The sequence below is a fragment of the Microchirus variegatus genome, assembly GCF_963457635.1.
Source record: "Microchirus variegatus genome assembly, chromosome: 14".
NCBI classification, from domain to species: Eukaryota; Metazoa; Chordata; class Actinopteri; order Pleuronectiformes; family Soleidae; genus Microchirus; species Microchirus variegatus.
The window spans coordinates 23,742,550-23,762,955 of record NC_139815.1 but is presented as its reverse complement, the minus strand read 5'-3'; the positions used below and the strand labels follow the sequence as shown (position 1 = coordinate 23,762,955).

The 20,406-nt window shown below is 41.3% G+C and overlaps 1 protein-coding gene across 1 annotated transcript; it reads left to right on the top strand.

Annotated features, from left to right (window-relative positions):
* The first annotated feature begins 3,469 nt into the window (after positions 1-3,469).
* On the top strand, positions 3,470-17,464 carry qser1 (glutamine and serine rich 1). Its single transcript, XM_083900959.1, has 13 exons — positions 3,470-3,802; positions 6,441-6,550; positions 7,188-7,325; positions 7,478-10,804; positions 11,135-11,445; positions 11,557-11,673; positions 12,351-12,484; positions 12,564-12,751; positions 13,040-13,177; positions 13,286-13,383; positions 13,663-13,809; positions 14,515-14,610; positions 16,212-17,464. Exons 1-13 carry the CDS (start codon positions 3,693-3,695, stop codon positions 16,350-16,352), a joined length of 5,055 nt encoding a protein of 1,684 aa, XP_083757085.1. The 5' UTR covers positions 3,470-3,692; the 3' UTR covers positions 16,353-17,464.
* Positions 17,465-20,406: the final 2,942 nt, after the last annotated feature.

Sequence of the window (20,406 nt, the reverse complement as noted above, 5' to 3'; positions counted from 1 at the left end):
CGCTCTACCTGTTGTGCACCTTTTTTTTATGACGAGATCCAAATGCCTTCTGTTAATTGCTCTGTTTGAACTGTCTCTATTTCATCTCACACCTGTGCCGTCGATCATTTCTGATCTGCTGGTGGATTTTTAACTCTCCATTCTTGCCCTACTTGTGTCAGCAAGTAGGTGTGTGCTAGCCTATGCAATGTTCTCCGTTGTGTGGCAACATCCTTTTAACGTCAAATTTGCATACATTATTACCCAGATATTCTCCCATTCACATTACTCCAGTGTTTCACAAGCCCAAGAAAACTGAGAACTTTGAAAACACTGCTGGATGTGCGGTCATTGGAAAAGTCACAGGCTGTATGATGTAGTCTGGACAGGCAGAAACGGAGACCTTCAGAGACCATGACGCAGTTTCACGTGTTCACTTCCTGTTTGATTCTTATCAGCTGCGAACAAAAAACCTCTCACTTTCAGTTTCACCTCGTCACCGGTCTGCTTTTAGTTGTGGTTTCTTTGAAAAGAGTGGAATCAGCTTCCTGTTTACAATGGCACACACATGCCCAAGTGTATCTTACATGGTCACGTGACATACTTTTTGGGCTGAAATGCTTCCCTGGACACAGATTTCTTTCTACTTGAATTCTCATGTTTTCAAATGAAAATCTAACTTCCATACTATGATGAACAAGATTTATAATACATTTGCTGCTTTTTATTTTTTAATATAATGTACATGAAGAATCAATAATGTGTTGGACACAAGAGCTATAAGTTGAGGGAGTATGTGTATTCTCAGTTGTTGATATTCAGCATGTATTATATTGCTCAGTGAAAGACAGGGATCGTGTTTCAATACTGTAAGTATTAATGCTAATCACTGACACGGACTGATAGTTTGCTGTCTCTTTTTGAAGGAACATTATACCAACAAAACAGATTTCACTTGCATGATTTTGTCGTCAAGGAAATGCTTAAGAGTAAAACATGGAGTAAGTGTTTTTAGTGCACTGGTCCACCAGCTTTTTTAAAATTATTATTTTTATTTTAAAATAGACTTTTAAAAAATGGTTGTGTATTGAAATGTGCTGATTTTCTTGATGCTTTTATAATGATAAAGCGTTTTTGGGAAAATGTGTATTTGAGTCACCAAAGAACGCTCTGACAGTGCTCTGCTCATATGTGAAGTCATTTTTACTTTTGTTATCTGCATCGTGGTCAATTATTAAATGTACTTGCAAGTGGAAAGTCTTCAATGGCAGTTTCATGATATTATACATTTGCATAACTGATATATTCATATGTAATTGAACATAACATATGGCTGCAGCACAGTTGGAATATATCTTATTTAATTTAGTTGCAGAAATTCAATTTTTTAATGAGGTTTACTTTTACTGTTTTCTGTCTCATGTCCCAGTTTCCCTCTATTCTTTTTGGAATTATTTTTCAGTCAAAGAAAACATTCTTCACCTGAAAAAGAAATTTGCAATTTGGAAGTTCAGTGTTAATACACTTTCAAAAGATATGATATTACACCAGAACAGCCTTCTCGTGTCTAGTGACTCATGGAAAAACCTTTCATTTGTAGTGTGTGAAAAATATGTAAAACTGAAGATTATGTCAATTAGCTGCAGTTTAAATGGTTAAACTTTGAATGGACAAATCCTTCACTAATAATAGTAATAATGCCATTTCTTGGAATGAGGACCAGCTCTGTAACTCCAGCAAAATGGGATAATGGGATAATTATCCAGATCATGGTGTCTACATGAGTTACTAATAGAATATTCCATTCACATCTGTGCTAAGTGACTCGTCCACTGCTGTTAATAGATCAATTGGATGTTATAATTTGATTAGAATTATATACATTTCTACATACTGTGACAAAAATCAGATTATCCATCTCTTCATCTGATATTTGCGGATGACGTTTTTTGCAGATTAACGATGGCAGTGTTTCATTATTTATTGTAATATTGTCTTATTGTATGTCATAACTGTGTGAAAAACAAAAGTTTTGCTGCACATGTAGGAAAACATCCTTCCTTGAATAGATGCTCTTCTGTATGTTTCAACATGTTTTAAACTGTTAAACAACACAATCTATTTGAACAAGTTAATATTTTTTTTTTCAGAATAAATGCTCTGAACTACGGAAGCGTATTGCATTCACTTGAAAAAAAAAAAAAATCCTGTTTTTCTCACTAATTAATTTTCGGTTTGATTTTTTGAATAATCTTTTTTCTGGTTTTCTGACTCATATTTTTTTCCCCTGTTTTTCTGTCTAATTATTTTCCTGTTTTTCGGAGTAATTTTTTTTCTGTTTTTCGGAGTAATTTTTTTTTCTGTTTTTTTCGTGCAAATTTTTTTCCCCTGTTTTAATGAGTAATTTTTTTCAGAGTTTAGAGAGCATTTGAAATAATAAACACATTCACTCCTTTATTGAGAGTTCGATTTATAACAACATGGATGGCTTGTTTAGTTTAATCAAGTTTTACTTTGATCTGGGTTTAAGACACTGGGAGATAGTCCTGTCTTTAAGTCACATAGATGATATTATCATTAGTTTGTCGACTTTACGCAGGCACCTGGGGACTTTGCGGTTGTTTTAATTGACCTGCTACGGTAGATCATTTATGAGGCATGTATGTGCGGGAAGGAGTCACCATATGTGTATGCATGGATGTATATCCATGGGTGTATGGGAGTCACTTGCAGGTTGGAGGTTCTCGCGAGAGTTCTCGATAATTCAGAAAAAGAATTACTCTGAAAAACAGGGAAAAAAGATTTGCACGAAAAACAGAAAAAAAAATTACTCCAGAAAACAAAACAAAAATTACTCCGAAAAACAGAAAAAAAATTACTCCGAAAAACAGGAAAATAATTAGACAGAAAAACAGGAGAAAAAATATTAGTCAGAAAAACAGAAAAAAGATTATTCAAAAAATCAAACCGAAAATTAAAAACAGGTTTTTTTTTTTTTTCAAGTTAATGCAATACGCTTCCGTACTGAACGCCATATACAATTTTAATTGTTTTGTGAAGATAAGTTAATTATCTACCGGGCCAAATACAGGATGCTGGCGGGCCAGTTTTGGCCCTCGGACCACCAATTGCTTGACCACTTCTTTACTCTATCAATCTGAATGTTGCCTTAATAAAGTGACACATAAAGTCTGATGTGTTAATCAGAAAATGGCAACTTGATTTCTGTGTTCACACAGCCCTGAACCAAAAAATAAATTCATTAATTGAAAGAAAACAACCAAAAAAAACAGTCACATCAACGGAAAAATTGAACATGAGTCACTTTAGCCTGCAAATGTGAACGCAGCCGTTCTTGGTGGAGGGGAGGAAAAGTAGAAAACTTGCAGCCAAAGTCTGCGGTGCATCCTGGGAAACCAAATTAACATGGGTATGTGAAACCATGCAGGGCTTTCGCGGATCCGTATGACGGGGAGATGAACAAAAATTAACGGAGGAAGCTCAGAGGGAGCGAAAAAGGGGCATCTTTTTTATCAGAGAAATCCCCCAGTCTCAAGGTGTCTATTGCCGAACTATTGCTGCTGCTGCTGCTGCGACGACGGGACAGACTTGACTACTCTGCTCGCTCGCTCGGTGGCTAGGACCCCGGACCCTGCTACGATGTGTGCCCGCTGCTCCACGAAGCTCCGTCGTGGAAGTGGATCTTTCACCGGATGATGGACAGGACGTACCCGACTTCCAGCTTCGCGGACTCGCTGGCTCCACCAGCACAGACCGTCGCTTCTTGGGCCTACGACCGCAGCACAGCTAGTATCAAACCAAGGTAAGAGATGAAGGAGAGAGGGTGGGTCGCCTTCACGAGGAAATGTCGGTGATGTCGGGAAGGGCCTGTCTTTGCTCTTAAGAGAAAAAAGTGCAGGGTCTTCGTGTAGTTGTCTGCGTGGAAATCTGATGGGAGTTGTCAGTGTTTTCTTAGCTCACTTGCTGTCTCCCACCTTGCTAGTTTACGTTAGCACACCGTCTCCCCCACCTCAGCGTGGCCACGGACACTTAACTACGAACCGCAGAAGCCGTGTGGTATTGTGCCTGTGACCATTTTAACCAACTACTTAGTTAAAAACGACCACTTTTGTCGGCTACTTTTCCTCGACCCACAGGTGCTCACCAAAGCCAAAACAAAGATAGGTAACTGCTAGCTACCAAAGCTAATCACTTATCAATTCTCCGGAATGCGGCCACTGATATTATTGAGGCGACGTGTCTAAGTCTTTGCGTTATTTATGCTATGGTTTTTGTTTTAAAACTTCCAGGACGTAAGGGTATTTTTATATAAACTAACAGCTGCAAGTAAGTGAGTAAGGTGTGTGTGAGTGTAATAACTCCAAGGCTCCAACTGTGGCCAAGGCAAAGTTTGTGTTTGTGAGTATTACATTTAGAATGCTAGCTTGAACCTGCGAAGTACTTATCCCTTTCAAACCACCAAGATAAAAGATAGAAAAGTTGAATTTTCATTTAATCAAAACACAGAATAGTCACTTGTTCCATGACCAAAGCAAATTTCCTATCAAACAAAAATGTTTTCATATGCTGATCAGGTAGCAGCGATTAATAATCTTCATAATATCATGTCATTTCTGTGCTGAATGCTGGTTGAGAAAAGCTAAGATTGTCACAGCCTTAATAAATTGATTAGCGTAAAGGACTGTTTGCTACAACAAATAAATAAATACATAAATCAATGACTGACTTTTCATCTGGAATATTTTAACCTTTGACTTGAGGACTATTTGAATTTGGCTGCTGCCTGTCAATATTATGCCCGGTACACGATGCACCAGTTTTCACAATGTAATATAGTCAGTCACCAGAGTAGAGATTAAAATAATTCAAGTCGTGCTCACAAATCACACTTTTTAATGACTTTTAAGTCATTAAAAGCCGGAGCAGTCAAGTTAACTCCAATCCACTGGGTTCATGAATTACAGTTGAGGTTACTCAGGAAAATGAGATTATTACATGTTGAGGACAAACCCATTAAGTCACCTTTGTTGTGATCTAAATATCACTTGTGGCTGTTAATTAGATTAGACAAATATACACGAGCATAAACCTGGATGACATGAAAAAAGATGTCAGATATTCAAAGACTGAGAGGAGTTTGGAAAAACATAATTGGGGGTTTAATTCATTGGTAGATCACAGCAAGCAACTTAAACTGTCGGGTAAAACGCTTGAATCGCTCGTTAGTATTTGATAAAGTGTCAGCAAATCTTAACAAAAGTGAATTAATGACAATGTGCATGTTTTATTTAATTGCCACCTGTTGTTGTCACTTGTCATCTGGGATGTTTCACCTCCACCTTCTTAACAACTTCCCTTTCTCTTGAATATGGAAGTGGCCCCAGACTTTGGACCACACTCTATTGTGCATATTGGGCTTTTGTTGTTGTACGATATGCTTCGTTTTCACTGCTTAACATCGTTCATCGTTGCATAAGAGAAAATTACTGGTTCATGTGTCATTTGAAGGGACCAGAAATGAAGGCAGATGACTCCCTTTGGGCTCCATGTTCTCCATCCACAGATGTTTGACTGTTGGCTAAACACTCAAAAGTTGTCCAGTAACTTCAGAACTATTCCCAAGATTAAATCCTTTCATTATTGTTCAAATCTGGAGAACGTTATCCATGCTTTAATTTAATCTTATTTTGATTTCTGTAACTTCAGGGCTAAGCCAGAATAATTTACGCCTTCAGCTAGTTTAAAATGCAGCTTTTCACCAAGACTAGTAGACATGACAATATAAGTGCTATTTTAGCCTCACTTCACTAGTTACCTATTAATTGTAGAATTGATTACTTTTTAAGGACTTTATGGATTAGCTCCCAACTACATTCCTGATATGTTCCTCCTCTGTGAGCCTGCATGCAGCCTCAGCTCCTTGGACAGGGATCTTCCAATGATTCCATTGTCCCACTTCATGATAAATGGTGACCAAGCTTTTGCGGTCAGGGCCTCCCATCTGTGGAACTCCCTGCCCAATGATCTGAGGCTTGCTTTTATATCAACTCTGAAAACGCATCTTTTATGAATAAGTATTTTATTAATAATAACACATTGTCTTATTATCCTATAGTAAGCAGGATTTAACTTGTTTTATTGTTTCATCATTATGCCACATTTTATTTTGTTATGGTACTTTATTTATCATTTATATGTAAATGACTATGCTTTGAAAAGTACTACAAATAAATGTTATTGTTGGTTTGGTTCTTACTGTTTTTCTTATTCTTATTCATTATAGCCGAGTCTGATTATATGTGATTTGTTTTTCAATTTCCTTTGAGTGAAAAATAATTACTTTATAGTGTTTTCTTGTTTACATGTTCATTCATAATTGTGTGTCCCTCTGCTTGTAAAGAAGAATGCTCATGCATGTTCACTCCTGTGTGTTACTTCAGTCCCAGTTATGGTGCAGCACATCTTGATACAGAGGTTCTTCAGCGGCAAAGCTACGCCTCCACTCACCAGCTTCCCACCTACACTACATCACACCCTCCTGCTGCAGCAGGTAAGTTATCGTCCCTTCTTTGTTATTTGCAGTGGCATCCAGTCTTGCAGATCTTTTTGCTTTTTCTGTGCCTTCACTCAGAACAGCAGTGAATTAAACGTGGCTATTGTGCATCTTTCATGTATTACTTGGAGTAATCCAAAAACCTTGGTGATGGAGACGATCAGTAGATATGGGTTGTATAATGAAAACATTATTCAATAATGTCATTTCAAAAGCTTTGAGTCACTTCTGAACAAATTGTTGTATCCAATATGTACATTATATGTAATATCTACATTACTGGAGTTGCAATATGGTGTTACGACCAGGATGTCCCAGTTAGGAAATCATGTTCTCCAGATTTAAGTGAACATGCATTTTGTAATATTACATTATATCTATTCTATTCTATATTTAAATGCAGAAATTACCATCAAAATTGTGACTTATCACACTTGTAATAATGACATTTCTTGCATATTAAGTGCTCCCTAATACCTACCCTACTGCTCCACTCCCTTATATTTGGGCAGATATGTTGAACCATATCAAATTAAAACAAAACCGTCACTGAGCACTGTAACATTTAGGGATTTCATTTATTTACCTGTGTCATAAGATCATTTGTCTGTTTCTGTGATCGTCTCTTTATCAGGAACACTTGACTCAAACAGCAACAGTTCTGAGACCTCAATCATGAGCTTCCTGTCAGCCATGGAATCCAGAAGCCTTCAGGCTGGTCCTGTTAGTGCTTCGCTGCTCTCGCCGTTCAGACCACCTTCATGGCCTGCTGGTGAGGTCACGTCTACCCATTTAGTCTTAAAATTATTTTAACAAATAAGTTATGTAAAATGGGCATAAAGCTTTATCACAATTACTTGTATGCTGTCATTTTATTTTTTGGAAAATATGTCATTTATACAGATTTTTTTCAATGCCACACAGGTACAAACTCCTCCACCACAGAGCTGTATTTGACTGGTGCCCTGCCTTCTGCTGCCACTTTCCCCTCTCCTGCTTCACTGTCGACCTATCAGCACACTGGTGCCTACCCCGCCAGGAGTTATGCTACCAACCCTTCGTTGGCTCTCCAGGATCCAGCCTTCAGCACTTCCACCAATGGCCTGTTTTCTCTCCACGACCCTCTCTTGCATCTCAAATCTAGTCAGACTGTGCTTCCCACTGCCCTGTCCTTCAATCATTTGTCTGCCCCTGCTTTGGGCTCCACTTTGCCTGTCCAGTCCTCCACTTACCGCTCAGCCCAAGAGTCTGCCCCCCATCTCCTACAACCGCAGTTCAGTCTTCTCCCTTCTACCTTGCCTGCCCCTCACGGCGCCCCACAGCCCTACGCAGCGACAGTATTTTCCGGCTCTATTGAAAGAGCTCTTCAACGTGAATGTAGTGTGATCAAACACCACCAGAGGCCTTCTAGTAGCCACACAGCCTCAGAGCAGATGCCCAATTCAGAGCACTCCTTACCTGGGTACTTTGGCTCTGGCGGTGAAGCTGATGTATCCTACCAACAGGACCCCTCCCATCAGACTCCAGTATCTTGTAGCCCTTCCACAGGAATAGACTCATCTCAAGGAGTCAACGGTGCTCCACAATCCAAAACAGACTCAGTTACTCAAACATATTCGACCACTTCAGTGCCAAAGGCTAAAGACTGCCCTGCCAAACTACCTCCACATCCATCTGGGGGTGAAGAGAGTGGCAGTCACACTCAGATCATAACAGGAGCGTCTCCTGAACGCTATTCCTCCCCACAACAGAATCATAATTCAGTGATTTCTAATCAGCACTCCCTCCACCTGCCAAGCCTAATGTCCAGCAGTCTGTCCCAAACCTATGTCACCCCTCACACACAGTCTTCACCCTCTAGTTCCACCTCAGACAAGCTGTCCCTTTATAAGTCTCTGCCTTCTCTCTCTAGCCAGTCGGCCACTGTTAGTCAAACTCTTGTCTACTCCACCAGCTCTGGCCTGAGCCAGGAGCAGGAGGTCCAGTACAGAGCCCAAGTCCAGGGCTTGTGTCAGGGGAATCTCTCCAACAGTTACCCCACATCCCACTCTCAGGGTCCTCCAAATGTGACATTTACGTCTCAATCACAGGGGCAAGCGTCAGTGACTCAATCTCAGAGCTATGCCACAGGACAATCCCTTAACCAATCCCTCGACTCTGCTTACCCGCCCACGTGTGTTCGGACTTTGCCTGCATCCAATTCTGCACAGAACTACAACCTCATGCAAGCCCCAGTTGGAGGCAAACCACATGATACACTGCAACAGACACAGCCCCAAAAATATGTTTTCCCTGCACCACAGCCTACCTACTCTTCGGCTGCTCACACCTTACGAAACAATGTCAGATCTTCAATACAGGACATAAAGCCAACATATAGCAAACACAAACTGGAGGAGCTTCCCATGCAGGACCTAGAGGCTCTCCAGCAGGCGTCCATGGAGGGCTCTGCAGCAGATAATAACCTGGCGTCACACAATGTCATCTATGTTGTTTCGAAAATGGAAGAGCATCACAAAACGCAAAGTGTTATCCGAAGCAATTCGCGTTCTGATGACCACCTCATGGGGCTGGCTCATGCACAGACAGAACAAGTAAAGGATGAAAGAATGGGTTTGCTGAGCCAACAGCATATTCATCTAAGTGGTGCTAATGGTCTGGATATTGCAAGCATAAAACCTGCAAACTCCAATATTATATCTTCACATGTACCTCTGAGCTCAGAGCAGCTCAAGCAGCACCATCTCCAGCTCAAATCGCCTGAGCCGCATCAACAAAACCACCAGAATCACAATCAGTCCCAGAGCCAGACCTTGGCACCCCACACTCAGTTTATCACCGTCCCAAGCACTCAGGTTCTCCTTGAGCCCAGTCAGATGATTCTGCTACAGCAGCCCATTGTTCACCATGGTCAAAACCCTTCAAAGGTGGTGTCAGTGCAAAGTAGTCAACCGCCACAAGGTCTGGGCCCTGCTAATGTCCAGTATCTTCAGATGGATCGGGAATTACTCGGTCCCACTGCAACTGAGACCCACAGTCAGCAGGGTGCAGTAGTGTCTGAACAGAGCTCAGGATGCCCGGATTCCTCTAAACACCATTACAGTCACTCGGCAAATCAGCAGTCAAATGACGCCAAGAACCACTTTGCTCTCAACTCCATTTGCTTTCCCGAATCCATGCTACTCGCAGACGACAGAAACATTTTGTCAAATGTTGATGACATTCTGGCAGCCACGGTCGCGGCCTGTGGCGTCACACCGCAAGACTTTGTCAAAGTAACATCTTCTGCTGAGGCTGAAATGGCTGCGATGGCAACTCCTGTGGATTCGAAAGGGCACTTCCAAACGGTGGACATAAGCAACATCTCGCCTAACTTCTCATCTCCACAGCAAATCATCACCAACACCAACTCCCACACGTTGGTCATGACGCTAAATGGACCTCAGATGGCCACAGACCATCAGGGTCAGTCTGGCCACCACAGCAGCAGTTCTGAAATCAACACAAATGGAGATGGAGGACGCTCTGAGAATGATTATCACTTAGCTGGGCAGGTGTATGACCCCTCAGGTCTGCAGAGCAGAGGCAAAGTGAATGCCAAGTGTATTAAAACAGAGGACAGCCTTATGGAGAGCCCTGATGGAGAAGACTTTCCCAAAAAAAAGGCTCGCTCCAAGTCCTTGACCAAACCAGGTGCTATTGAAGAGGACGGTGGACAGGCCAGAGCAGCCAAGCGCAGCACGCAACTAAAACGGCTAAACTCCAGGGGCAGTGACATCGGCTCGCCGTCTGCGTCACACAGTGTATATGATGGTTGTCCACAGCAAGAGAGAATGAGGCAGAAGATCCGTGAAGTGGAAGAGAAACAGCCAGAGGTCAAAACCGGCTTCATCGGCTCCTTCCTAGACTTCATCAAGTCTGGCCCCAAACAGCAGTACTCTCCAAGTCCCACGCGAACTATTAATCGACCCAAGAAGCTGATCAGTCCGTCCAGACCTCCACCGTGTCCTTTGCCTTCTTTGCCGCCCAAACTGCAGAGCCCTCTGCCAGGGCCCTTGATTTCCCAGGAGTGTCAAGGAGCGAGTTCTCAGCAGAAACGTCTGGACGAAGACCTGCAGAAGAACTTGGAGACGCTGCCGACATTCAGCTCAGATGAAGAGGAGAACACTGGGAAGAACCAGGCCCTGAGGAACAGCATCAGCTCTGCTCTCTCAGCTCTGGATGAGGCACCGGAAAGGAAAACCAGGACAGGTAACAACACACAGATAGTGTTATCCTACAGTTGTTGAAACTTGTGAGTCATTATCTAAAAATGGAAAAACAGGTTGTCCAGACCTCAAACAGTATCAGCAGTATATTTGCACTAATTGTCTATTTGCGTTTGTTCTAAACTCAAAAGGCTAATTTTATGATTGGCTGCATAGTAGTTGTTTTTAAAGAAAATAATACAACAGACATGTGTTTCCTATAACCCTTTTTCTGTCTTTGCTGTCTGATTTACTATGTACATGTGCGAAATGAATTTGTTTTTCATCCAACACATTCATACCGTATACTGCTGTATCTACAACCCTTCTCCAGATAACCAAATCCCTGGTTCGATGATGAAACGAGACCAAGTTGCCAACGTGCCACATGCTGTCAAAGAGCCATGTTTCCCACAGGTGATCAATAATCCACAAACAACAGCCACAGTCACGGTCACAGGAGGCTCCGCGTTTGCTTCCAAAGACAACTCCAAAGAGATCGCGCTAGGCCAGATGGCTTTGCAGCTGATGAGTGTGGCCATCGAGGGACAGACTGACGAGGAGCTGTCTGACAGCGGAGGGGAGGGAATGTACCGGGAGAGAGACGAGTTTGTTGTCAGGAATGAGGATATTGAAAACTTAAAGGTACTATGCCGCTGTTGTTCTGTTGCTGTTTAAAAAAAAAACCCGAAATGTTTGTTCATGCACAAAAACACATGAGCAACGTACTGAAGCATCTTCTGTGCGTCTGTCCAGGTGACGATGAGAACGGGGATTGAGCCTCCAGCCATCTGGAAAGTCCAGAAGGCTCTGCTGCAGAAATTTGTGCCTGAAACCAGAGATGGAAAGAGAGTCTTCTCAGCCACAAACAGTGTAAGTAAAGGAAAACGAGTCAATACCTACACTACTGTTCAAAAGTTTGGGGTCACCCATACAATTTTTTTGTGTTTTCCATTAAAAGTCACACTTTTATTCATCAAAAGAGTTGTAAAATGAATGGTAAAATTGGCAAGACAAGGGCAAAATGATTATTTCTAATCTGGCCAATGTTTTTGGCCAGATTAGAAATAATCATTTTGCCCTTCAAACTTTGCTTTCGTCAAAGAACTAACAAAACTGTTTTCAGCTGTGCCAACATCATTGCACAAGGGGTTTCAAAGGTTTTCTACACTCAAATTCAATTCAAAAATACCGAGGTCTTTCAGGTTTTGTTTTCTCCGCCATTGCAGCTCACACGTAACAGGCAACCTGTGGGTGCTATGCAGCTGAGACTCTACTTACTGCAACGATTGGTAGATGGCAGTAGGTGGCGGCACACGCCAAAACATGATTTCAAAACATAAACATGATTTGCGGTCTGCAAAAGATTTTTTTTAATGCAAATATTTTGGCTGCACTGTTGTTGTTGGTGAGTTCAGTTTGTTATATGAACATTATTCCTGAGTCTCTGTGACATATTAGGAGGATTTTATGGCCAGTTGCTTTAGCTTTATTACATAATGCACCTTTAATTGTCAAAAAAGTTATGTTTTTATTTTTTGTGTGTGTAGTATCTTGGATACTTTGGCGATGCGAAGACCATGTACCATCGGGTATACGTGAAGTTCTTGGACACTGTCAACAAAAGGGAGTATGTACGAGTTTGTAGTCGGAAGCCGCGTTGCAAGCCCATGAACTCGCTAAGGTACGCTGATGGACTAATTGGCACATTTTGCGTTATACACAACGTCAGTGGTGTAACTCTTTTGACGCTTGCCACTTAGGGGGGTTCAGGTGAAGACTCTGCTGGGTTTGACAGCCAACCCTTCGTCAGTCGCCCAGAGTCAAAAGCCCCGACCTAAACACCTGAAGACGAGGGCTGAGCCACCGCCCAAGAAGAGGAGGAAATGGAAGGAGGAGTTCTCACCGACCGCCTCAGGATCATCTGCGGAGGAAGGTGGTGAAGATGGTGGTAAAGAAGCCTTTTGACTTCCTCATTAAACACACAATATGTGAATTCTGCTGCTAGGGGTCTCTCAATCAGTCAACAGTAACAGTTAACTAGAAGTCCTTTTTTATTGGGTTTAATGCGTTGTGTTGTTTTGATGTAGTTTAATACAAAAGATGCGTGTGGAAGAAGCATCGGTTTGAATATATACAGTATATTCTTCTTTTAATATTTTCCAGCAGGCGGTGCAGTTGATGTCAGTTCAGTGTAACTGCTGTCTGACGCTTTGAATTCTCTGTCACTCGCTCCCAGATTTGAACTCTTCAGTGCCGTCTGCTTCGCGGTTCCTCAACACACGGAACATGAAGGAGACGTTCAAGAGTTTTGTGGAACTCCTCATCAGCGTTGCCTTGGATGAAGATGTAATGACGGCACTCGAGAGGGCAAATGGTGAGGGGATTTACTTTTTTTTTTGGAAAATTAGCTGCTCTCATTTCGAGGAGCCTAACGATCATATTAGGGCTGAAATCTGACTTCTGAATCTGAATCACATTTTAGACGAGTTGCTGTTGCCACATATGAAACGAGTGGACGGGATGATCACTGACAACAAGAAACGTCTGCTTCACAAACTGCACATTGGTCAAGTCCTAAAGGTGGGTGTGTCTGCACAACAGTAAAGTAACTATTTAATAACATTTGAAAGGTTTCTCAAAGGATCTCAGTTGGACAAGATAACATTTAAATCGAGTCGTTTCTTTCTTTTGTTTCAAATGCTTCCAAAATGTTTCATCCTACGTAGTTTTAGATGCAGCGGAAACGGAACCAAAAAGGACTTTACAGCTAAATGAGCATCTTTATCTGTAAGGATTTAAAGATGATGACGTTTGAAGCTTAGTAACTTTTTAAAAAAAATTTTTTATCTGGACCTTCAGACGGCTTTAGACGGCTTCCCAGAGATCTCAGTGGTGACTGAACTGAAGAAGGATGGAGAAACGCCAGCCTTCAAGGTGCGTCTCAGTGGGAAGGCCTACAACAAGAAGACCATGAAGCCCTTCAAGATGAACAACAAAGTGCCACAAGTAAGATTTTAGAGCTGAGATTAATGCGTCTCATGTGCTCTCATCACAAGTGTACCGCTCCCGGGATGTCAATTTGTATCTGGCATTAGAGTGCGTCTGGACGTGCCTCTTTTTTGGATTTTAAAGGGAGAGTTTTAGCGTTGTTATATGATCATGCTGCCAGCAGGCATTGAATAAAATCTGCACCTGTTTAAGTCTAAGATATCTTAAGAATGTTTGCTGCTTTTTTCTTGCTGTTTAACAGCCTTTTCCAGCTAGAAACTGACATTTCTAAAACACTTATTGTCTTGCACCAAAGTCCATAGAGAATGTCAACATTGTTAGCTTGTAGGCACGCAGGAGCTGCCTTGATGGGTACGTTTGTGTCGCTGAGGTGAATGAGAATGAATGATTTCAATCACTGTGGTCACAAAATAACTTACTTAGAACTTACTAATGAAGACAGCAGTGGATCCAACAACTCTGGTGTGTTGTTATGCAAATACCTCGTATAACTACACTTTAAGCTTTACCTTCTCCTTTAATACCAGATGTGAACACGTCAGTGTTGTGCTTTTCTGTCAGCAGGTGGTGCAGTTCCACCATTTGTCCCGCTCTCTATATTGTGTTCAACTCACTGTCCCTTTTTCCTGTTTCAGTGTCTGTACTTACTTGACTGATTTTTAAAGCATGGTTTCTCAGACTTTTATTTTCCCCTTTTTTTAGGAGTACACAGTGGACCAGCAGAAAACCCAGTGGTTCTCTCTGTACCACTCTTTGCAGCATTACAAGTACCACACATACCTCATGTGTAAGGACGAGGTGAGTGTTACTTTGCAGCTACTGCATATAGAAGCTTTGTGTGACAGATTATTGATGCTTTAATAAGGTAAAAATGCACGTGGTCCATTTAGCGGCGCGCTCAGTTGCTCTGATCAGCCGTCGTCAATCCGACGTCGTAATGTCGTTGCGCAATATCGGTCGCACAATGACAATAAAGAGATCCTTTTCTCGGTGACATTTAATGAATAGCACAGCAAAAATAAACAGTGAAAATGATCTCTCTTCACTGGTACAGCACATCTTGTTCATGTTTCAGTCAAAACACTCGCAGTGTTCTAGTGTATTATTTTTCCGAAATACAGGCGGACAGCACTGACGGATACACTTTTCATACTGCAGAATCAGACTCCTTTTATTGTCATTGCACAATGTACGACAACATTTTCAGCAGCAACGGAGTGTCCACACAACATAAATATAAATATAGCGTAAAAAGTACAAGGCATTTAGTGCAATGTGGGATATAAAATTGGATAAATAGATAATATATGTCCTGTGTATATGTTTATCCAATATGTGCAATGATTGTATTTACGCTTTAGTAAATAGTATTTAGTTTTTCCCTTAAAGTATGGTTTAGTCCCAGTATTGAGTTGAATACAGAGGAGTATTTTGAGTATTTCAAATTATGATTTATTAAAAAAATTTTAAAGTAAAATGATATAAAACATTGCAGAAGCTACAGGGACACACCTGGTTAGAACACAGAGCTGTGTGAGACGCAGCAGACCTGCACTCCAAGTGTGAAACTGGTCTTACACACCTCCTCAGTTGCCTTCAGTGGCCTGTAGACCATCATGTGAATTGTTTTTTATGTTTTTGCAAAAAATGAAGGGATGAGACGTTATGCACACTCCTGTATACCTCAGTGGCTGACTTCCATCCACTGTTGTTACCAAAGCAGTAAGTAATGAATGAGTTGTAGTTTTGCGTCGGAAAAGAATCAGCAAACATCAACAAACAAACGACCGCCTTCCAACACAACACAGGCTACAAAAAGAACCTCACAAAAGTTACGGCTGTGTAGTTTCTCGTTCATTCAGGTCATGATTAGGGATAGACCGATTATTGGCCGGGCCAATATTCTGCATTTTGAGGCGTATGGGCATCTGCTATTTTTTTTGTCCAACGGCCGATAAGAGATCAATTTATTTATTTATTATTGTATTTAAAATTTTGACTCCCAATATATTCACTTTTACTGCAAATGAATATCGGCTCCAAATATTGATTATCGGCCTCTTTGACTGCCAATAATCGGTATCAGTATCGGCCCTAAAAAAATAGCCCTAACCATATCGGTCTATCTCTAGTCATAATTGTCCAAGAGTCACTGAATCAGTTCAAGGAAACTAAAAATTACTACTGTTTCACTGGTTTAGTTATGTCTTTAGTGTGCGTCTTGTCCACGAGTAAGACCTCAGTCATTATTTACGCTGATGAGGCTGTGATTCATTTACTGCAAATGTCTCGTGGAAACAACTATTTGTGTAACTTGGATTTAACCCCTTTGTGCTCTGTCTTTGTTGTATTAAAAGATAAATGCTTAACCCTCCTGTCCTGTGGTTCTGCCCTGGCAGATCGCATCTCTCCGTGTGCAGGCAGGAGATCTGGGTCAGGAGGAGACTGTACACAAGTGTCTGCAGAACGGAGCCTGGGTAGAGGGGCTATTTGATCGCTTTGGAGAGCTAATAAATCAAGTGCAGCAGGCCTGCCAATGATTCGTCCCTGTCTGGGCTGGTTTTTAAGAGAAAAAGAAAGGATAAAAAAAACACTAAAAACAATAATAATGATAAGAAGAAGATGCCTCCAGCTCAAAGTAGCAGCAGAACGATTGAACTGGCTCCACCTTGCAGCCACGCAGAGATTTTACTCGGCGACCTGTCGCTTGTCTCGTCTTGAGGACGTTTGAGGGCTTGTGGTGTAAAAGTGACAACAGGCGAACAGTGGGACAGCGGTAAAGTTTACAGGCTGCATCGCTGCTGCCCAGCAGGGGAATCATAACCTTAATAACAAAGAACAATGACTCGTCTGGGACATCACATCATGCTACTCCTCGCCTTTGTAGCTTTTGTAGTTACAAGCCCACTTTTATGGGCCTTTTTCATAGATTTCTAAAAAAAAGTTTAAATAGTTAATTATCAGATTATAACCAGTGAGTATACACCACTTAGAAGAAGCCATTGGCATAGAAAGTAGAGCACAGCAAATTAAAAAAATGCGGAAATCTACATTTATAACAAGCTGTCATCAATCATTTTGACACGTTAGACTAAGAGTTGATGTAAAAAAAAAAAAAAAAAAAAAAATACAAATAAAAAAGAAGTCTACACATATATATATAACTGTAGTTGTATACTGTTTTATAAGCCATCCATTTTGTAATGGAATGACAACTTATATATAATGTACATTTTGTATAAAAAAGACATGGAGGTGTAAACTGCAGCAAAATGTATTAACTATATACTGTAACTATATATTTGGTTTAAATTTTTATGCTTCCAACACCTCTTTGCGTATAAGAGGAGGTCCTGAAAGAAAGGTGCAGATCCATTTCTGCTTTTTTATTAATCAAATATTACCATGATTTATCTGAGGGTAAGATCACAGAAAAGGAACTTACACTGTCTTTATACTCCTTTACAAACATAGCCCACGTTTTTTGACAAATAGATATATATTTTTCACAGAAGTAAATATTATGCTCTCTTGTTAATTAGTTTTTAAAGACACTTTTCCATTATTTTTCTTTTCTTTTTCACACTGCTTAAAAATTTGACTCTTTTTAAGTCAGTTACCAGTTTTATGTAATCAAAAGTGATCTTGTTACCTAAAGATGCAGTTTGTAAATAAAGAGTCGCATGTATTTAACACTTGTTTTTAGTACCTTTTTTTGTTTTTCTGAAATGCGGAAGTTATTATATTAAGTGTGTAAAATAGCCAAGGAAGCTTGGTTTATTGACATACTGGTACCAGTTATTTCCCAAAATTCATTTTTATCTGCTGGCTGTCGACTCTGTTTATGTTTTGGTTTGGTAATCAGAGTGGGAGTGAAGTATTGTCTCTTTGTTTGTTTGTGCTTCCACACTTGCACTTGCCAATACGACCAGCAGAGGCTGCCAGAGGCTTGTTGTGTGCATGCACGTGTTTGGTCAGTTGCACCTCAAAGGCCTTGATACTTTAAAAATGTCTCAAAACGGCAAAACGCTTGCCAGCGTGGACATTTAACATTTATAATATGTTAACGGTCCATTTTTGTCGTTTGGCGTTTTTGTCGCCAGGCAATCTCCGGCTGTTGCCGACGTGCTAGAATTAACTGAATCCATGGTTCTCAAAGTGTGGCGCCCCGGTGCCTACACCGATTATTGTCAGAACTAATACTGTTACTATGGCTCTCTGATTTGTAACTCCAACTTATGTTAAAACATCCAGTGTTCCGTCGCCGTTGGAGATCTTGCATCCATTGTTCTCAAACTGGGCTTCCGCTGGTGGGGTGGAGCTGAGGAATTTTAAAACGGAAGACAATAAATTAAGTAGTAATAGTCCATCTTAATCTAATTTCACTGTACCAGTGTGTGTGAAGCATAAGTGAGGAAGAGGAGAAGCAAATGATCTCATCGGGAATAAATCTGCCTCCTGTGAGAAGTCCGTAGCTGACTTTGCTCGTGCTATTTACGCCACTGTTTTCTAACGTTGGTGATAACGGTAAACGGTTTAAAAGCTCTATATTTTCTCAGGTGCTCCTTGGAGAACCACTCGCCTACATAGTTTCAATGTTAAAAAAAAAGTTTTTGTGCCAGAATACTAATTAATGCCGCGTCTCCATTAGATGTTCCATCACTAATGTTGTCGATGCCCTCGGGGCATCCCTGGAAAAACTCCACTCAGTGCTGATCAGATCTTATTCACAGTCTTCCCCTCACACGTTGACATAATTTAACATCAGCTTCACCACTGATCTCAAGCATGTGATCCCCAACTCAAAAATAATGGCAGAGTCCCAAGGAAATGCGTGTTTTATCGTGTGTCAGCTCTGCTCGCAGAGGCCAGGTCACGTTACACTTCACCTGCTTGTCGGAGTGTGCAGTTGATATTGGCCCCGCGTGCTTTGTGGGAGGCGAGAAACTTGGTCGTGACCGTCGCCTACCATGTTCTCATGGCCAAACTATTCACTTTGTGTCATCTGAAAGGGAACTCGTGGCCGTTGAATAAAATATAATTATCCCGCCAGACGAGCCACGATGCAAAAAAACACGGCAGGACAAAAGTGTCTCTGTGCTGCAGCGACACTTCACTGAGGAAAACCACTGTCCTCTTGTCCTTTGGCCGTGGACTGGAGTGGGGGTGGAGGCCCGACGACCAGTCAGGCAAGCGTTTGAGATTCCAGTACGGGCACGACTGCAGAAGACAGATACTGAGCGTCTGCTCCCCAGATGAGAGAAAGCATATGAATTTTAATGAGCTGCATTGTTCCATATGTGGGAGACGGGGACTGAGAGGGCGCTTGAGGCAGCGTGAGAATGTGAGAAGGGCACAGACGCTGCATGACTAAAAAACTCAATCGGCCCGATTTACGATTTGAAAGGGCCACCAGTAAACCTAACGTACAGTGTTATGTTATGATGTGTGTCATTTTTAAAGCTGTTTTTAGTAGCAGTAGTAATACTATTACTCTTATTTAACCAGGAAAGACGGACAGCAGAATGTTTAAAGATACAATATGTAATGTAATGTAATTTTTGTCACCTTTCAATGACGTCATCCAGTTTGCTGTCTCTGCTTTCACGTCTGACTCGCCTCGCCATCTGCGTCGGTGTCAAAGATAATTCCCATGAGCCTTCACTGCTCCCTGACATCATCTAATTAGGTCTCTTGTTATTGTTTCTATTCAGAGGAAGAAAGAGAGCGCGATCCCCATAGCGGCAGAAATGACGTACTGTGACTTTAACAGGGTTACACACCAGCAAAATCTCACATTTCAGAATATTAAGAAATATTAAGAAATAAAATGTCAAATACTAAACTACACCCCCATAAAATTGACAGCATTCCACACTTGTACCAGACTATTCCATTAGGAGGCGCACCACAAATCTCAGACCGTTCCGAACTGTACCAAATTTGCCGTTTTCAGCTCAGGGCACCGCAGGTGATTTCCCTGCTTCTCCTTCCCTGTTAAAACGGCCCTGCTGGATCAAATTCTTTAATGTGTTTGTCATACACGACCGATTACTGCGACGAGGGATAAGGACTTTCCAGGCGAAATGTGTGATACCAGGAGAGTAAATATTGCTTTGACCTTGTGGATTAGAATGTGCTCGTGTGACCCAGACTCCTCTCTCCAACTTTCTTTCTCTTTCTTTCCCTCTGCGTTTGCGTCGAGCTCGTTTCACTCTGAAATTACTGCTTCAGCTTTTTCCCCTCCGTGCGTTTACAAAATAGAACCCGATCGCACGTGCCCTCGTCTGAGGAGTCGTTCGACCTGTTTCAACCAGAGGCCTCTGAGCGCAGCTGAAACCTGAGGGCACAGTTACCTTTGTTATGTAAAGACACTGTTAACTATGACAGCTGTAACAGAAAGGGAAACAAAAACCTGGTGTTATATTATTCATTTTAACATGAGGGGAACTGCAGTCGTACATGTTATACTGTTTCTCCTGTTTAGGTTGTATATTATCTCAATTTCTGCATCCACGATTGACCGATTGACGATTAAAGACTTTTATTTTGAAAGTATGTGAAACATCCTAAATGTTATACATTTTTCTCAAA